General features: G+C 58.2%; 1 protein-coding gene across 1 annotated transcript; it reads left to right on the plus strand.

Moving 5' to 3' along the window:
- Positions 1–2,224: 2,224 nt before the first annotated feature.
- Positions 2,225–17,275, plus strand: AHDC1 (AT-hook DNA binding motif containing 1). The gene is made up of 2 exons (XM_068968536.1): positions 2,225–7,061; positions 16,839–17,275. The coding sequence occupies exon 1, from the start codon at positions 2,225–2,227 to the stop codon at positions 7,016–7,018; it is 4,794 nt and encodes a 1,597-aa protein (XP_068824637.1). The 3' UTR covers positions 7,019–7,061; positions 16,839–17,275.
- Positions 17,276–17,635: the final 360 nt, after the last annotated feature.

Here is a 17,635-nt window from a genome sequence, read left to right on the forward strand (position 1 = left end):
AGCCTTAATTTAGACCGCAGCTCTAGAAGAAGCACTTTGAGGAGTGGCCAGAGGAGCATTGCAAGAGCTGGGAGTGGAAGGAGGCTTTGGACTTGGCAGAATTAGAAATCTTGCCACTTAGCAGCTATGTGACTTCAGGCAAGTTATACAACTGCTCTGAACCTGCTTCCTCTGTAACATGGAGGTAATAATCCACGTCTCCCCGGTTCACTGAAGATGCAGTGGGTCATATATGTTGAGGTGCTTTGTAGATGGCACGTTGCTGCCCACCCGAGGGTCGTGGACAAGTGGCCCCGCCCACACCACTGTCCCCAAATCAGCTCTGCTGTTTTCCTGTGGAGTATAAAGTGATCCTCCCAGTGATCAGGGCCCATTCAGCTTCCTGCTCCCCCAAACCAGCTCCTGGGGATCAGCCAGGGCCCTGAGTCCCCGGGCTCCTTTGGGAATCAGACTTGCCTGGATCTAAATCCCAACTCAGCCCGACCAGCTCAGGGAGTTGCTCAGGAAATGTTTACGTATCATCCATAGCCCAGGCCCTGGGGCCAGGGGATATAACGGTAGACAAGACAAACTTGGTCCTTGACCCTGAGAGCCCACACTCCGGGAGAAGACACACTGAACAGCCAGTCACACAAAATTGACTGCAGTCCTGATGAATACTGTGTAAGTGAAATAAAGGGGGCTCTGAAAGTATGTGGCAGGGCCGAGCCAAGGCTAGAGGTGGCAGGGGAGCAGAGAATGTCCCTTTTCACATTCTTAATCTCCCTCCCTCCTTCCACATCCTACCTGGGTCCCACTTTGGGGTCTGGAGAAGAATGAGAGAGAGCCTTATGGAGAAAGGCTGATTGTTCTGTGTGCCTCATTCATTCGTTTGTTCGGTAGATATTTTTTGAAGCACATTTCTGGGCTGTGGTGTTGGGGGATACACTGGACAGCAGAGCGGAAATCCTTGCCCTCATGGTGCTTACCACCTTCCAGTGGATGGTTTCCTCGACTGTAAAAGTGAGGGTGGTAATTGTATTGATTTCAGGTTTGCAGGGGGGGTTAGGTAAGATGATCCGTATAATGCACTTAGTCCAATGTTTGGCAACAGAGAAAAGGCCCCCAGGACATGAACTATTATTGTTGTTGACTCCTGGTGTGATTGTTGAACCTCGGACCTCAGGCGCTCTTCGGTTTTCTCTGCTGCTCATATCCCACTAATAATCACGTCACTTATGATTGTCTCATCAGTGTTTGTCTACCCAGTGTTTGTGCACAGTAGACACTTCACAAATACTGAATATATGAATGAATGAATGAATGAATGAATGAATGTTACTTCATCTCTGAGCCTCCGTTTCCTCATCTGCAAAATGGGGTCATTAATAGCCCCTACCTCACAGGATTGATATGAAGAATTAAATGAAACGATGCCTGGACAGCTTCCAGCCCAGTGCCTGGCGCCCAGTAGGTGCTCACTAAACCTGAGCTGCGATGGTCCTTTCCAGGCGCTGTCCACACCCCGAGGCCTGGGCTCAGGCCAAAGTTGCTTCACAACACCCCCAGCTGACAGCCAGCGACTGGCAGAGCCCCCAGGCACGGGGGCCCTCTCTCTTCCAGGTCAGCCAGAGTTCCTGGGGAGCTGGGCTTGGGGTGGGGGTGGAGATGGGGCCCCGTGGGCAGGTGGGCAGTGGTTGGGCTGTGGCTCCCAGACCACTGAGATGGCCTCTTGTCTGTCTTGTTACCCACAGAGATCTCCAGTGTGACAGCCCAGGCGGCAGAGCCGAGGGTGAGTGACCAGGGTTCGCCTGGGGGACGGGGCAAGAAGGAAGAGGCCATGTCCTTGACAGGACCTCCAGGCCCTTAAATTTGATCTGGAGTGGTTGCTCCACCCTGTTCATGAGCGTCCCTCTCAAAAGCAGGTGAATTATTCTCCCCTAGTCCTTAGCCCGGGTCTAGACAAAAGTGGAGGCACTATCAGGAAGTGGAACTGGGGCCCATGGGGGTTCACGGTGCACGTGCTGACTTAGGAAATGCTGAAGGTCACCAGAGGTATTGGGCTTCGGGAGGGGACTCAGGAGAGGGGTGCAGGGGGCCACAGGGGATATGGGAAGCTAATGGGGGCTTGGGTGTTCAAGGAGGGACCTGCTGCCTGTCCCGCCCAGCAGGTCCTGGTCCCGGCTTCTCGCACCCTCATGTCAGTCCCGGCCCCGCCCGGCGGCCCTCGGAGGACAAGGTCAGGATGCGTGTGAAGCCCCAGGGCCTGGTGGTGACTTCCAGTGCCGTGTGCAGCTCTCCTGACTACCTCCGGGAGCCCAAGTACTACCCCGGCGGCCCCCCCACCCCCCGGCCCTTGCTTCCTGCCCGGCCCCCTGCCAGCCCACCCGACAAGGCCTTCGCCCACACTTTCTCCGAGAACCCGCGCCCACCCCCACGCCGGGACCCCAGCACCCGGCGCCCACCAGTCCTTGCCAAGGGGGACGACCCGCTGCCCCCGAGGGCAGCCCGTCCTGTCTCCCAGGCCCGCTGCCCCACACCTGCGGGAGACAGCAGCAGCAGCTCCCGAAGGCGCTGGGACAACGGGCGGGCGACCCTGCGTCCAGTGGTCCAGCTGATCGACATCATGAAGGACCTGACCCGGCTCTCCCAGGACCTGCAGCACAGCGGCGTGCACCTGGACTGTGGTGGTCTCCGTCTCAGCCGCCCCCCCGCCCCGCCCCCCGGAGACCTGCAGTACAGCTTCTTCTCCTCACCTAGCCTGGCCAACAGCATCCGAAGCCCAGAGGAGCGGGCCACCCCCCACGCCAAGTCCGAGAGGCCCAGCCACCCCCTGTACGAGCCTGAGCCTGAGCCTCGGGATAGCCCCCAGCCTGGCCAAGGCCACAGTCCCGGAGCCACGGCCGCGGCCACGGGTCTGCCACCAGAGCCTGAGCCCGACGGGCCCGATTACTCAGAACTTGCTGATGCCGACATCCTTAGTGAGCTGGCCTCCCTCACTTGCCCCGAGGCCCAGCTGCTGGAGGCCCAGGCCCTCGAGCCACCGTCGCCTGAGCCTGAGCCTCAGCTCTTGGACCCCCAACCCCGCTTCTTGGACCCGCAGGCTCTAGAGCCGCTCGGGGACGCTTTGGAGCTGCCGCCCCTGCAGCCCCTGGCTGATCCTCTGGGGTTGCCAAGCCTGGCGCTACAGGCTCTGGACACCCTGCCCGACTCCCTGGAGTCGCAGCTGCTTGACCCGCAGGCACTTGACCCCCTGCCCAAGTTGCTTGACGTCCCCAGCCGCCGCCTGGAGCCCCAGCAGCCCCTGGGACCCTGCCCACTGGCCGAGCCCTTGCGCCTGGACTTGTGCTCACCCCATGGCCCTCCGGGGCCTGAGGGTCACCCCAAATACGCCTTGCGGCGCACTGATAGGCCAAAGATCCTGTGTCGCCGACGGAAAGCCGGACGGGGACGCAAGGCAGACGCCGGCCCCGAGGGCCGCCTGCTGCCCCTGCCTATGCCCACCGGGCTGGCTGCTGCCCTGGTGGAGCCGCCCCCGCCGCCTCCGCCTCCGCCTCCTGCCCTGCCCGGGCCAGTCCCCATCCCGGAGCTGGAGCCCGAAGCCTCCCAGACCCCGGTGGTCCCTCCCCGCAAAAGCAAGTGCCGGGGTGTCCGGCGCATGGTGGTGAAGATGGCCAAGATCCCCGTGTCCCTGGGACGGCGAAACAAGACCACATACAAGGTGTCGTCTCTGAGCAGCAGCCTGAGCGTGGAGGGCAAGGAGCTGGGCCTGCGCGTGTCCGCGGAGCCCACCCCACTGCTGAAGATGAAGAACAACGGCCGCAACGTGGTAGTGGTCTTCCCGCCCGGCGAGATGCCCATCATTCTCAAGCGGAAGCGCGGCCGCCCTCCCAAGAACCTGCTGCTGGGCCCCGGCAAGCCCAAGGAGCCGGTGGTGGTGGCAGCCGAGGCGGCCACCGTGGCAGCGGCCAGCATGGCCATGCCAGAGGTGAAGAAGCGCCGGCGGCGGAAGCAGAAGCTGGCGTCCCCCCAGCCGTCCTACGCGGCGGACGCCAACGACAGCAAGGCCGAGTACTCAGACGTCCTCGCCAAGCTGGCCTTCCTGAACCGCCAGAGCCAGTGCGCTGGGCGGTGCTCCCCACCGCGCTGCTGGACGCCCAGCGAACCCGAGTCCGTGCACCAGGCGCCCGACACCCAGAGCATCTCCCACTTCCTGCATCGCGTGCAGGGCTTTCGCCGGCGAGGTGGCAAAGCGGGCGGCTTCGGTGGCCGGGGAGGGGGCCATGCAGCCAAGGCCGCCCGGTGCTCCTTCAGTGACTTCTTTGAGGGCATTGGCAAGAAGAAGAAGGTGGTGGCCGTGGCAGCCGCGGGGGTCGGGGGCCCCGGCCTCACTGAGCTGGGGCACCCGCGCAAGCGAGGCCGGGGGGAGGTGGATGCCGTGACTGGGAAGCCGAAACGCAAGAGGCGGTCCCGGAAGAACGGGACTCTGTTCCCAGAGCAGGTGCCCAGCGGCCCCGGCTTTGGGGAGGCAGGCACTGAGTGGGCTGGGGACAAGGGTGGCGGCTGGGCCCCTCACCACGGGCACCCAGGCGGGCAGGCTGGCCGAAACTGTGGGTTCCAGGGGACCGAGGCCCGGGCCTTTGCCTCCACTGGGCTAGAGAGCGGGGCTTCAGGCCGTGGCAGCTACTACAGCGCAGCCGCGCCCACGGGCCAGGCGGAGCTCAGCCAGGAGCGCCAAAACCTCTTCACCGGCTATTTCCGCTCCCTGCTCGATTCCGACGACTCCTCCGACCTCTTGGACTTTGCCCTCTCGGCCTCTCGGCCCGAGTCCCGGAAGGCATCAGGCACCTACGCAGGGCCTCCCACTAGTGCCCTGCCTGCCCAGCGGGGCCTGGCCACCTTCCCCAGCCGGGGAGCCAAGGCCAGCCCAGTGGCCGTGGGCAGTGGCGGGGCTGGGGCTGAGCCCTCTTTCCAGCCGGTGCTGCCCGCTCGCCAGACTTTCCCACCCGGCCGGGCAGCGAGCTATGGGCTCACCCCGGCTACTTCAGACTGCCGGGCTGCAGAGACCTTCCCCAAGCTGGTACCCCCACCTTCTGCTGTGGCCCGCTCACCTACCACCCACCCGCCCACCAACACCTACCCCCCACAGTACGGCGGCTATGGGGCCGGACAAAGCGTATTTGCCCCGGCTAAGCCCTTCACTGGCCAGGACTGCGCTAACAGCAAGGACTGCAGCTTTGCGTACGGCAGCGGCAACAGCCTACCTGCCTCACCCAGCAGCGCCCACAGCGCCGGCTACGCCCCACCGCCCACCGGTGGCCCCTGCCTGCCACCAAGCAAGGCCTCCTTCTTCAACAGCTCCGAGGGGGCCCCCTTCTCTGGTTCAGCCCCCACACCTCTGCGCTGTGACAGCCGGGCCAGCACAGTCTCGCCCGGTGGCTACATGGTGCCCAAGGGCACCACGGCCTCTGCCACCTCCGCCGCCTCCTCGTCGTCCTCGTCCTTCCAGCCCTCGCCTGAGAACTGTCGGCAGTTTGCGGGGGCTTCTCAGTGGCCTTTCCGGCAGGGCTACGGAGGCCTGGACTGGGCCTCGGAGGCCTTCAGTCAGCTCTACAATCCTGGCTTCGACTGCCACGTCAGCGAGCCCAACGTGATCCTGGACATCTCCAACTACACCCCGCAGAAGGTGAAGCAGCAGACGGCCGTGTCCGAGACCTTCTCCGAGTCCTCCTCTGACAGCACCCAATTCAATCAGCCGGTCGGTGGCGGTTTCCGGCGTGCCAACAGCGAGGCCTCGAGCAGCGAGGGCCAGTCGAGCCTGTCCAGCCTGGAGAAACTGATGATGGACTGGAACGAGGCCTCGTCCGCCCCCGGTTACAACTGGAACCAGAGCGTCCTCTTCCAGAGCAGCTCCAAGCCGGGCCGTGGACGGCGGAAGAAGGTGGACCTGTTCGAGGCCTCGCATCTGGGCTTCCCGTCGTCTGCCTCGGCCACTGCCTCAGGCTACCCGTCCAAACGGAGCACCGGGCCCCGGCAGCCTCGGGGTGGCCGGGGAGGTGGCGCCTGCTCGGCCAAGAAGGAGCGGGGTGGGGCGGCGGCCAAAGCCAAGTTCATCCCCAAGCCGCAGCCCGTCAACCCCCTGTTCCAGGACAGCCCGGACCTCGGCCTGGACTACTACAGCGGGGACAGCAGCATGTCCCCGCTGCCCTCCCAGTCGAGGGCCTTCAGTGTGGGCGAGCGCGACCCCTGTGACTTCATGGGACCCTACTCCATGAACCCATCCACGCCGTCCGACGGCACGTTCAGCCAAGGCTTCCACTGCGACTCACCTAGCCTGGGGCCCCCTGAGCTGGATGGCAAGCATTTCCCGCCGCTGGCCCATCCACCCACGGTGTTTGACGCAGGCCTGCAGAAGGCGTACTCGCCTACCTGCTCACCCACCCTGGGCTTCAAGGAAGAGCTGCGGCCGCCGCCCACAAAGCTGGCTGCCTGTGAGCCCCTCAAGCATGGGCTTCAGGGGGCCAGCCTGGGCCACGCGGCTGCAGCTCAGGCCCACCTGAGCTGCCGGGACCTGCCGCTGGGCCAGCCTCACTATGACTCCCCCAGCTGCAAGGGTACGGCGTATTGGTACCCGCCAGGCTCAGCTGCCCGCAGCCCACCCTACGAAGGCAAGGTGGGTTCGGGGCTGCTGGCTGACTTCCTGGGCAGGACGGAGGCTGCGTGCCTCAGTGCCCCACACCTGGCTAGCCCACCGGCCACACCCAAGGCCGACAAGGAGCCACTGGAGATGGCCCGGCCGCCCGGCCCACCCCGTGGCCCCGCTGCAGCTGCTGCTGCCTATGGCTGCCCACTTCTTAGTGACTTGACCCTGTCCCCCGTGCCGAGGGACTCGCTGCTGCCCCTGCAGGATACCGCCTACAGGTATCCAGGCTTTATGCCGCAGGCGCATCCCGGCCTGGGTGGGGGCCCCAAGAGCGGCTTCCTGGGGCCCATGGCGGAGCCTCACCCTGAGGACACATTCACCGTCACCTCCCTGTAGTGCCAACTGAAGTGCCGACTGGACCTCGAGGTTTTGTTCCTGGGTGAGTCTGAGGATGTGGGTGCAGTGGGCAGAAGAAGCCTGGGGGCTGGGGCTGGGGAGGCGTGAAGACATTAGAGCTTGGGCAGGGGGCAGAAGGATGGCCACGAGCCAGAAGGACTTGAGGGCAAGACTGGGGACCCAACAGCAGAGCAGGGAGTTGGGATTCAGGGGGTCTGGCTTTAGCTGTTGGAAACAGTCTTAGGGAGGAGGTGAGTGCTTGGGTGGGGAACCCAGCCTGGGGCTTAGACATTCAGGGGTCCCATTTTTTAAATGGCTGGAGGACCGTAGACTGGGTAGGGCAGTCTGATTTGGTTCATCAGGTGTCCATTCCCCTTAGCCATGCTCGGTCCTGAGCAGGGACCACCTGAGTCCCAGCACACACTCATCACTTGACCTCTTGTAAGGGAGGGTGTTTGCATCACTGCATAAGAGAGATGAAGGAAGAAGGAGGTTGGATAATTACCCACAAAGGCCCATCCAGGATACTGATCCTTCCCGCTTCCTTGTCTCCCTGGGAACTTCATTTAATTCAAGATGCAGTCTGACAAAGGCCAGGCTGAGGGTGTGGCTAGGATGTCCTTTTCTGGCCTCGCAGGGTACCCCAAAGGCTATTATTCCACAGGGGTATTTGGGATTTCAGTGTCTGGGAACCTCCAGCCAATGGGTCTGTCCCCAGGTGGGATGTTGCCTACCTAAAAAATCCCAGGCCCTTTCCTGAAACCAAATTCATTCCTTAAGAATTCAGTTAAGTATTGTTAGGTATTTCGATATTGTCACTTCGTACTGTCACTTCCTTCAGTATTCTTTAAGATCTTGTGTTCAAGAAAAGGAAAATAAAAGAGGGGGAAATGCCCCCAAGATGGTCTAAGGGGACAGAGTTGAAGGAATCATTTTCTAGATGAACAACCTGCTCCAGAAATGCAGCCATTAGTGGCCCTTCATTTCCCCCTCTTGGTACAGACCTGTCGCAGAATTGACCTGGACATGGTGGATAGTGATGGAATGGGCTGGGGGTCTGTCTGAGCCTCTCACCCCGCCCCACACCTCTGTGACTGCTGCAGCCTCCTGGGAATGTCTTTTCCTGGAGAAGGAATGACAGGGCTTCTGGAAAGCCCCATCCCTGCTCTCGGAAGGCCATTCGAGGCCAAGGTGACTCAGGGTCCTGAAGTCATGTCAGTGGAAACTTATTACCCCCTCTCCTCCTGATCTCAGCTCCCTTGGTGCATGGAGATGGCAAAGGGCAGCGCGTGGGAGTCAGGAGGCCTGGGGAAAGACCATTCCTCAATTGGCCAACTTGCTATGTGCCATTGACAAAGCTTTTGCCCTTCCTTTCTCCCCATCCCCCCAACCTCTGTTTCCCCATCTGTTGAAGGAAATTGACTTTGGTAATCTCTTGGGTTCTTGAAATTCTCCATGGCATAGAGAATGGACCAGACTTTCTTGGGGGCAGCATATTTTTCCTCGTATGAAGCCAAACCAAGATTAAAATGGCCTTCCATTCCCCATGCACCTCACTGCAAGCAGCAGAGCCACAGATCTGAAGCAGGCCAGGGAGAAGCTGCTTAGGGTTTAAAATGTCAAACTCTTGATCCTTCTCACTGGAGGGAAGATGTCTCGTGGATAATCCAGAAAATGTGAAGTAATCTGAAAACCTTTCCTCACGGGCTCTGGGTGGGAAAATAAACCGGTGTGGGGGCTGGGTGTTTGGGCAGGTCACGGCTCAGTGAGATACATAATGGAACCACCCAGCGAGGCCTGAACGCAGGAGGAACTGGGATACCATCCAGCCCCACGTTCTGGCCCGCTCCCCACTCAGAGCTGGGAGTCGACAGCACTAGTCCTCAGACCGAGGCACTCAGTCGTTCCAGAGACATCCATCCAACACCCACTGCCTGCCAGGCGTTGGGGACACAGCAGTGAACACCACAGTGAGCCCCTGGTCCTCAGGGGGCTTCCAGTTTAAAGGGAAAGACAGGAAACAAGAACACAAAGCATTTGGTAATTACGGTCATAGGAAGGACCATGCAAGAGAAGAAAAGGTCGGAGGCCGCAAAGGTCTGCAGCCGGCTGGCCAGGTGCTGAGGCTGATGTCTGAAAGATGAGGGTGCGTCAGCTAGATAGGGAGGGGGGCAGAGGAAACGGCAGTGGGTAAAGCCTGGAGGCCAAAAGCAGCTCAGCTTTGATGACCTGATGGGAAGACAGTAACACTAATGACAGGATGAGGAGGCAGGGCCAGATCATGCAGCCATTGGAAGGATTTTGAAATTCGTTCCAAGACAAATGGGAAACCATTGAAGGGTTCTGAGTTGGGGTACCGTGTGGCGGTGGACCAGGCAGGTGTTGAAGGAGGGAGACCAGCTGCGGTAGCTCAGGCGAGCAATGGTGCTGGCTTGGACCGTGATGGCAGGAAGGCTGTCCCCCGTTCATCCAGGATGGCACATAAGCCCTCATCTTGGGCAGCCCCCACTCCCAGTGCCAAGGACAGATTAAAAGTATGTGGGGAGTGAGGAAGTGTTGGGGATGCAGGGAAGGAGAAAGGTAAGGAAGAAGAGTTAACAGGGAGTGGTGCTTGTTAACAGTGGGAGTGTCACTGTCAACAGAGGGCTTAAACAAGGAGGACAGTGACACACTCATTCACCAGCAGGGCAGCGAGCCCTTTTGACCCAGAGCTGGGTGCAGGAGCAGTCACTGAGCTCAACCTCGCATCTTGAGCATCACCCCCACCTACCCTCCGATGCCTGTCCCAGTGCCAGGCACGGCCCCTGTCCTCAAGGGCCCATGGAAGCTAACCCAAGCTCACAAAGAGCCTCAGGCGTCTGGGCCTGAGATGGTAGGGAAAAGCAAGCCTCGTGCACCAGGAGGTGGGCCAGAAGTCACCTCTCTGTCCCTTGGTAAGAAAAGGGACATGTATTCGTGCTGGGCCGTTTGTACAACACAGCCTCACTGGCCCTTCACAGCAGCCCGAGGGGTCGGGGTACTTGCCTCTTCCATCAGCGATTCAAATCTCTCGGAATGCAGGTGCAGCTCCAAAGGTTGCCCAGGGAATCCATGGGTAGGAAACAGAAGAGTCGGAATTTGAACCCAGCACCCCACCCTCATGGATCCTGGATACTCTGCCTTGCTGGTCCCCTGCACCCCTGATCCCCCACCCGCAAGATGACGGAGTGGTTGGATGCTCCCCACAGCTCTGTCTGGGTCTGACATTTTAAATGGATTTTGAGGTTCTGTGAAAGGAGCTGCATCTGAGCTCAACCTTGAAGGATAGGCAGGATGTGGACACACAGGAGGCTGGGGGAAGGGCGGTTCCAGGCAGAGGGAGCTGTGGGCAGGGGCAGGTCACATCCCAGTGTGAGTGAGAAGAAGAAAGCTGGGAGGAACCGAGCGGGGAATGTGGGCCCTGACTGTCTGGGAGCTGAGCTGACAGAGGGGGAGGGGGGCGGGGGGCGCCCAGGCCGGCAAACATCTCTAGTCCCTTAGATGGAACGCAGAGCCAGACAGACTGGCTCCGCCCTGGGCCCTCACAGCTGAAGATCAGCCCCTTCTAGACCCTGGGGACAGGCTGTGAGGGTGGGAAGGGCCCCTCCAAGGTGTTCAGGGATCTCGAATCCCTCCCTCCTCCCCATTCCCTCTTGGGTCTGGACCTGAGGCCAAGAGAAATGTCACAGGTCCTCCAAGGTTATACCAGCTGGGGCAGGAAGCAGCTTCCAAGGCCACCAGTCAGCCAGGGTCAGCAGGCATGCCCGGACCTGGGCCAGGCCTTGGCTGCTCTGGGCTTTGTCTCTCCCTGTCTTGAAACTTCAAGAGGTCACCTGATCTTGCCTCTGGCCCTGAGCAAGAGGCCCACACCTCAGGGGTCAGGCAGGCTTGCCCGGACTCCTCTCCCTACTGGTGCTGTCCTCTCTCCTGGCCTATCTCTCTCTTCTCCTGCAGCCATTTTCAGGCCTTCTTGTTCTGAGCCCTTATTTCCTGGAAATGTAACCTCTGTGAGCATGCCCTCTCAGGCCCCTCCTCTCCCATCTCCCCGCATCCCTGTGGACCCGGAAGAACCCAGGGAGGCTGCAGGGTGGTGGCTGGGAACAGGCCTGTGGGTGCAGACAGGCCTCTGTGCAGAGCCCGATTCCATCCCTTCCCAGCCATGTGACCTGGTGAGTCATGTCACCTCACTGTGTCTCTTGTGAGAATTAAATGAGATTACCCGTGAAGCACTTAGCCCAGTCCCTGGCACGCAGGAAGCACGTAATCAGTGGTTGGTAGATGAGTGAATAACATACCTCCTCGCAGTCTGCATGAGTCACACACCTCTGACCCTTTTCTCCAAGCTCAGGACTCTTGTAGCCAGCCCTCCTTCACCTGCTTTCCCCGCATCCCTCCTGGGAAGGAGCTTGTGTTCTAGTGTAGGTTTGGGGCCTTTGGGTTTGGGAAACTGAAATTCCACCTGGTTACATGCCTTAACAGTGGGGCTGAGTCCTCCCTGGGGGGGTCCAGAGTCAAGGTGAGTCACAGGTCCCACCCCAGCGGACCTAAAGCCTGATGGGCAATAGGACCCAGACTGCTGCGTGATCCAGGTCGGCTGGAAACTCTCCACATAGTTACCCACACCAGTTCTGTCTCAGTCCAGATCATCTGAAAAAGATTTCCTGTCACTTTGTCATCTATCTTTGGCTTCCATAGTGCCCTCAGTTGGTGCCAGAGGGCAGGAGAAAGTAGGTTAATTCTGGGTTCAACCCACACAAATGAACCACCTAGCCTGAGCCAGGCATTGCGTGTGGTACTAAAGGAGCCACTGAACGAGATGAGCAGCGTCCTGCCCTCATGGAGTTTGCAGCCTTTAAGCAGGTGTTCATTACAAGCATCCATGTGGGCATCACTCACCAAGGGAGGGCCTGAGATGCTCCCACCAGACATACCAGAGACCACCCTCTTGAACCAGGGGCAGGACTGGCAGGAAGAGCTTCCGGTGAGGGGCGGGGCAGCAAAATGAGTCTTGAACAAATTCGAGGCTTCAGAAGCTATAACCTTGGGTCAGCCCAGCCAGCACCTGGCAGGTCTCTGCCCCAATATCTGTCCTCCCCCGGAGCCCATACCCCCGCTGTGGCTGCCAAATATCCTTCAGGTTTGTGGGATGCTGTGTCTGGACAGCTCCCCACTCCCGAATATTTACTGGATGAATTGATTCAGACATATCTGCTCTTGTGGCTTCATTGCGTAACACCTTCTGATTGCCTTCTCAGCCCTTCAGCCTCCTATCCTGGTGTTCTAGGCATTCGAGGCCGCTTCTTCAGCCCCGACTTCCTGCTCGCACATCCTCCCTTCCCAGCCCTAGACTGGAGTCTGGAGAGCTTTCCAGGCCCCTCCCCAGCGTGCCTGCACCTTTGCGTTGGCTGTTCCCTGGCCTGGGGTGCCCTTTCCTAGCCATCATCCATCTCCCGCCTGTCAGGTCCTATCTTTCATTCAGACACCACCTCCTCCAAGAAGCTTTCCAGGATCCTTCCCAGGCACAGTTAATCTGCAGCCCTTTATGCAGCTGTGACAGCTCTTCCTGGGAATGACTTCCTCACTGCGCCATCAGCTCCTTTAGGCGGGTTACTCATTTCTGTGCACTGTCCCCTTGGTGTCTCATCGTGCCTGGGACACTTCAGGGGTCAGAGTCCCCCCCCCCCCCGACCCTGAATCAAAGAAGGGCATGTAGACCAGGGAGAACTGTGAGAGAACGGGTTAGGCCTCGGGGAACGGACATGAGCTGGTTTCTGTCAACCCCGCTGTTACCAGATATGCTCCCAAGGATCAAGCAAGGGTGGGGTGTGTAAATGAACCAGTTCCAACTCTCGTGGCTCCTGGAGTTCTCCAAGTGCAGCCCCTCCAAGTTTGTAGAGAGGAAGAGGGACTCGCCCAGCCACCCAAGCAGGAAATCACAAAACAAAGAGCCAGAAAGGACCCTTGGGGTCACCCAGGTCCATGTTCTTGCCACTTCTCAGCTTCCATTCAATTGCATGCCCAACACATTACCTGTGGGTGACACCTGACCTGGCACAGGCATCTCCCTTTGGAAAGAGAGAGAGGGATGTTAGGGGGACACGTATAACCTCCTCTCAGGGGTAAGGAGGTAAGGAGTGTGAGGCTCCGAGAGGTGAGAGATACACACAAGGTCACACAAGCTGGGTGGGCAGCCATGGGTGTAAACCCCGCTTGGTCTCACTAGGATCCCTCCGTGTGCCCAGTAGTGGAGGGAAGCAAGGGAGGGTCCCCAAAGAGGGAATGACTGGCAGAACTAGAGTTTAAGGAATGCCTCTGGTCACTGGTGGGTGGATTTTGAAAAAAACTGGGGCAGGGAGAGCCCCACCCACCCCCGCCACAGCCTGCCCACCCCCAGTTGGAAGCTTTATCCCTCATAGATGTCTGTCTGGGTCCCGCCTACCTGAGAGTATCCGCATCTGCCAGGTGTGTTCTGGGTCTCAGGTTAGCAGTATCCTCTCCATGTTTAAGGGACTCGCAGGCCTGACTTTGCCTGAAAAACCTCAAGGGATGGATCACCTTTGGGTAGCTGTGGTTTGTCTCTGACCCCTTGTCTTTGGCACATTATCTCACTGCCTAAAGATCTTCCCCCATTCCCTGTTCAACCCCCTTATTTTGCATAGAAACTGAAGCCCAGAGAGGGCAAGGACTTAACCTAGGTCACACAGCAGATCGGTCTCTCAAATTCTCACACACTCTTTGCCTTCTGTTCCACTGTCGTATAAGATGTTGAAACCCCCCCTTTCTGGAGGGTAGAGACTTGAAGCTGGGGCTATGTTTTAGACTACCTCTTCGCTGGTTTGCTTGAGTGAATGCACAAACGTGCTCCTTTTGCTGGGGAGAGCAGGTTTCTTTGGACAACCTGGTTTATCCATGGTCTTCAGCATTTTAAATTCCTGCTCAACTCAGCTCTCTCTTGGTGCCCCCAGTGCCAGCCTCCACTGACAGGCAGAGGCCACTGAGAGACCTGGCCCCACAGACTAGGTAAAACTGCTGGAGCGCTAGGCCCCGTGGCATATAGCTCTGCAGCCCTTCATTATGGAGGTACTAAAAGGTTAAGTCTCGTGAACAACGGCCCATGTCCTGGGGCGCTAGCCACGTGCTGGCATTGGGCATGCCCAGGAGGAGCTCGGAAGGGAATGACAAGTGCCCCAGTAGCTATGGTAACAGGGTGGTCTGAGGAGGCGTCTGGAGGTGTGCAAGACCTGAGCTGGACCTTGACTTCCCCATCGGATGTAGACCGGTCACAGCTATGTCACTCAGTCCCTGTATACCATTGACCCCAGCGTGTGCTGGGTGCCCTGCTCAGCAGTGAGTTGGAAGAGTCAGTCTTTCCCACCAAAGCTGGGTGAAGTGTGTTTCCCTGAGCCCCCGAGGGCTTCTCTTGCCGTACCCCCATCTCCACGCCTTGTGATCCCCTGGTTTGGGGGTCTGCTTTGCTTCCTTCTCTGCTCTGTGAGCCCCTCCTGAGCAGGAACCAGATCCGTCTTCCTCTCTGCTTTGTCCCCAGTGCCCAGCACTGGGCCGCCTGGCCCAGCAGCATTGGTTCTGGGCTGGGGTGAGTCGTACCTAGTGAGGTCAGGGTTCTACACGGCCATAGCACTCTGCCTTCCTGGCTCAGGAGCCTCTGGTTTTGATTCTCTCCCCATCCCCCACCTCCCACCATCCCCCAGATTCTGGCCAAGTCATGAAAGCTGGGGAGGGTGGTGGGAGGAGGAAGGTGAGACAGCGGTGGCTTAGCAGAGGGTGAGAAAGCCTCCCCGCTGCCTGGCCGCCGGCACCACGGGAATGGTTCTGGCAGGAGCTGCCTGCTGGGCTGAGATCACCATGGAGACCCGGCTTGGAGAGGGTCACTGGCAGTGGCTAAGGGCTGGAGGGGGGCGGGGGCGACAGGGATTTGTGCAGAGGCTCCCAGCCTGCCCTGGGGCCCTTAGGGGAAGCAGGGGAGGCTGGGGTTCAGTACAGTTTGCTTGTTAAGTGGTTTGGAGCTGCTCGTCCTGAATCTCCCCCTCACTTGTCACCCCAGTACACCATATCTGTCACCCCAACGGCCATTCCTTAGCTTGGCAGCTGTTCTTCAACTGCAGTAAAGCTGTTTTACAGATAGATGCCCCCAGCCCTCCAGCAGAACCTGTGCCCCCCAACCCGTTTATCACTCCCCTAACTGGAGAACTGGCACCCACCCCAACTGCACCCCAGGTCCCCACCTCCCCAGTTGTGATACAGCTGTCACCCTAACAATCACACCTCTTACCCCTATGGCTAATTTTCCATCCTTCTCTCACCAGCAGGAGACCTGGCAGCCTAACAGAGATACAGCTCCTGCCCTCCCACTCACGCCTCTGCAAGCCACCTGGGCGGATGCACCAGGATGGGATTCTGTTCCCCTCCCAGGGGTCCACCTGGCTCCCCTGGCCCTTGAGGGGAGTCCTGGCAAGTCCAGCCTCAGGACAAAAGTCTTCCCCGGGGCTTACTGCCCAGCAGACAGCAGTCGGGGCTGAGCAGAATTTAAATGTGGCCCCACTGGAAAGGGAAGCCAAGAAAGAGGAAAGGCTTTCAGTGGTTGCTGGCTCTACGGGAGGGGGATGGCGGGGAGGAGGGTGGATGGCTCCCTGAGGAGTCTCAGAAGGTGGTTCTAGCACCTCCCATGCCTGCCCATTAATTTCAGTGGCATGGCCACTCACCAAGTATAGGAGACTTGAATTTTAGGGCTCTGAGAAGACGGAGCCTCAAAAGAGCCAGGATAGTAACTAGAGATCTTGAGAATATCACCTCTTTTCCACTGGACATCTTCCTGCTCACCCGAGCAAAGCTGAGGGTCTGGATAGGAAGTCAGGTCCCCAGAGCCCTGCAAACGTAATTAGGACCATCTAGGGAAGTGGGTGACTTGATATCTCTAGTGTCTGATGATTGTAGGGACTGGGGGAGTTTCTGAGCTTCCGGAAGGCAGGGGCTGCAGAAAACACAGACGCTATTGTCTTGTCTTCTGTTTTCCTTTATTCCGACAGACTTCCTCATCACCTCACCTCTGTAAGGAACAGAATGGCAATGGTAGGGAATGGGGAGAAGGTTGGATTTAGAAGAAATTAAAGCCGCAGTTCACACCTGTGCTGTGCTAGGGCCTTGTCTTCCCATTATGTCATTCCTCAGAACAGCATCAGTAGGAGGAATTGCTAAACTTACTGTTACATTAGGAAATGGAGACTCGGAGAGCCTAGCTGGCCCAAGCCCCAAGAGGATAATGACTCCTGCTAATTAGTATCACTTAATGACGCATTTATGGACTGGCCGTAATCTGCCTCAAACCACTGAATCTTCCCAGCAAATACACAGGATAGTTCTGTTACCCCTTTTTACAGATGAGTAAACTGAGGCCCACAGAGATCCACTGACTTGCCCAAGGTCATAGAGCTGTGAAATGGAGGTGCTAGCATTTGAGCTCAGCTGTGTCTGACTCAGGAGCTCAAGTTCTTAGCAGGTTGCTCTGCCTGAAACTCCACCTTCTCATCCAGCCCATCCTTTTTCCCTCAGTGGTGTGGGCCTTGGGCACACACCTATTTTACCAGTGGGGAAATTGAGCTCAGAGCAGGCCAGAAGCAGGCCAGTTTCATGAGTGGGACCGTTTGGAATTTTCTGGGAGGAGGAACAAGGCAGTTCACTTCTGGGTGAATTGGGTGGGGGGTCCTGCTCTTAGACTCCCTGTTCCTAGAGCTCAGGGTCTCACCCTGCCACTGAGTTTTGCCTCTTCTCTTGTGTTTCTTTGCAGCTTTCAGAAAACCAACGCCAAGACCCCTCCCAGCGTCCACATCGTCCTCCTCTGCCTGCCCCTCTGCCTCCTGCTGCCCCCCCACCCCGCACCCCCTGCAGCCCTGCCCCCTGCTCCCACCCCTCCCTGCCCATCTCCTCCACGCAGAAGCCGAAGGTGAGCCCTTTCTGCACAAAACCAGCAATTGTAAATACTTTTTAAAAATGTACAAAACTTAAAAAAACAAAACACAGTTTTAGAAAAAGACAAAAAAAAGAGAGAGAGAGCGCGCGCGAGTGTGCAAGAGGTTGCGAGCGGGGCCTCACGGTGTCCAGAGCCCCTGCAAGTATGCACTGAGAAATTTATCTACAGGTCGTTTGACAAAAATGAACAATATCCTATTTATTGTATATACTGTTTTATTATAAATCGTGGATTGTATATTGCATTCTGTAAACCTGCTGTGGTCCCGTGGTGTGCAAATTCGCATGGTGGGGGGGAGGGAGAAGAACCTCTTGCGGGAGCTTTTTTTTTTTTCTTTATTTTTCACTCTTTTGGGTTTTCTCTTCTGTTGTTGTTGTTTTCTGTTGGCAGGACACACCCAAAGATCCAAGTTTGTATTAAAAAGAAATGAAAAAAAGCAAAAAAAAAAAAAACAAAAAAACAACCTCGTGTCTTGTGAAAGGGGATGAATGAGGGTGGACAGAATGGAAGGGGTGACAGCTGCGGGTCATCGCCATCCACCGGGTCCCTGGAGAAGTTGAAATGTCTCCGCCACGTTCCCTCCCTCAGAGTTCTTCCTTCTGCCTGAGATCAGT

Source organism: Capricornis sumatraensis, chromosome 3 (assembly GCF_032405125.1).
Source record: "Capricornis sumatraensis isolate serow.1 chromosome 3, serow.2, whole genome shotgun sequence".
NCBI lineage: Eukaryota > Metazoa > Chordata > Mammalia > Artiodactyla > Bovidae > Capricornis > Capricornis sumatraensis.

Bases quoted from the DNA above. Each gene is read 5' to 3' on its own strand.
- AHDC1 (XM_068968536.1), top strand. From the start codon at position 2,225: ATGCGTGTGAAGCCCCAGGGCCTGGTGGTGACTTCCAGTGCCGTGTGC.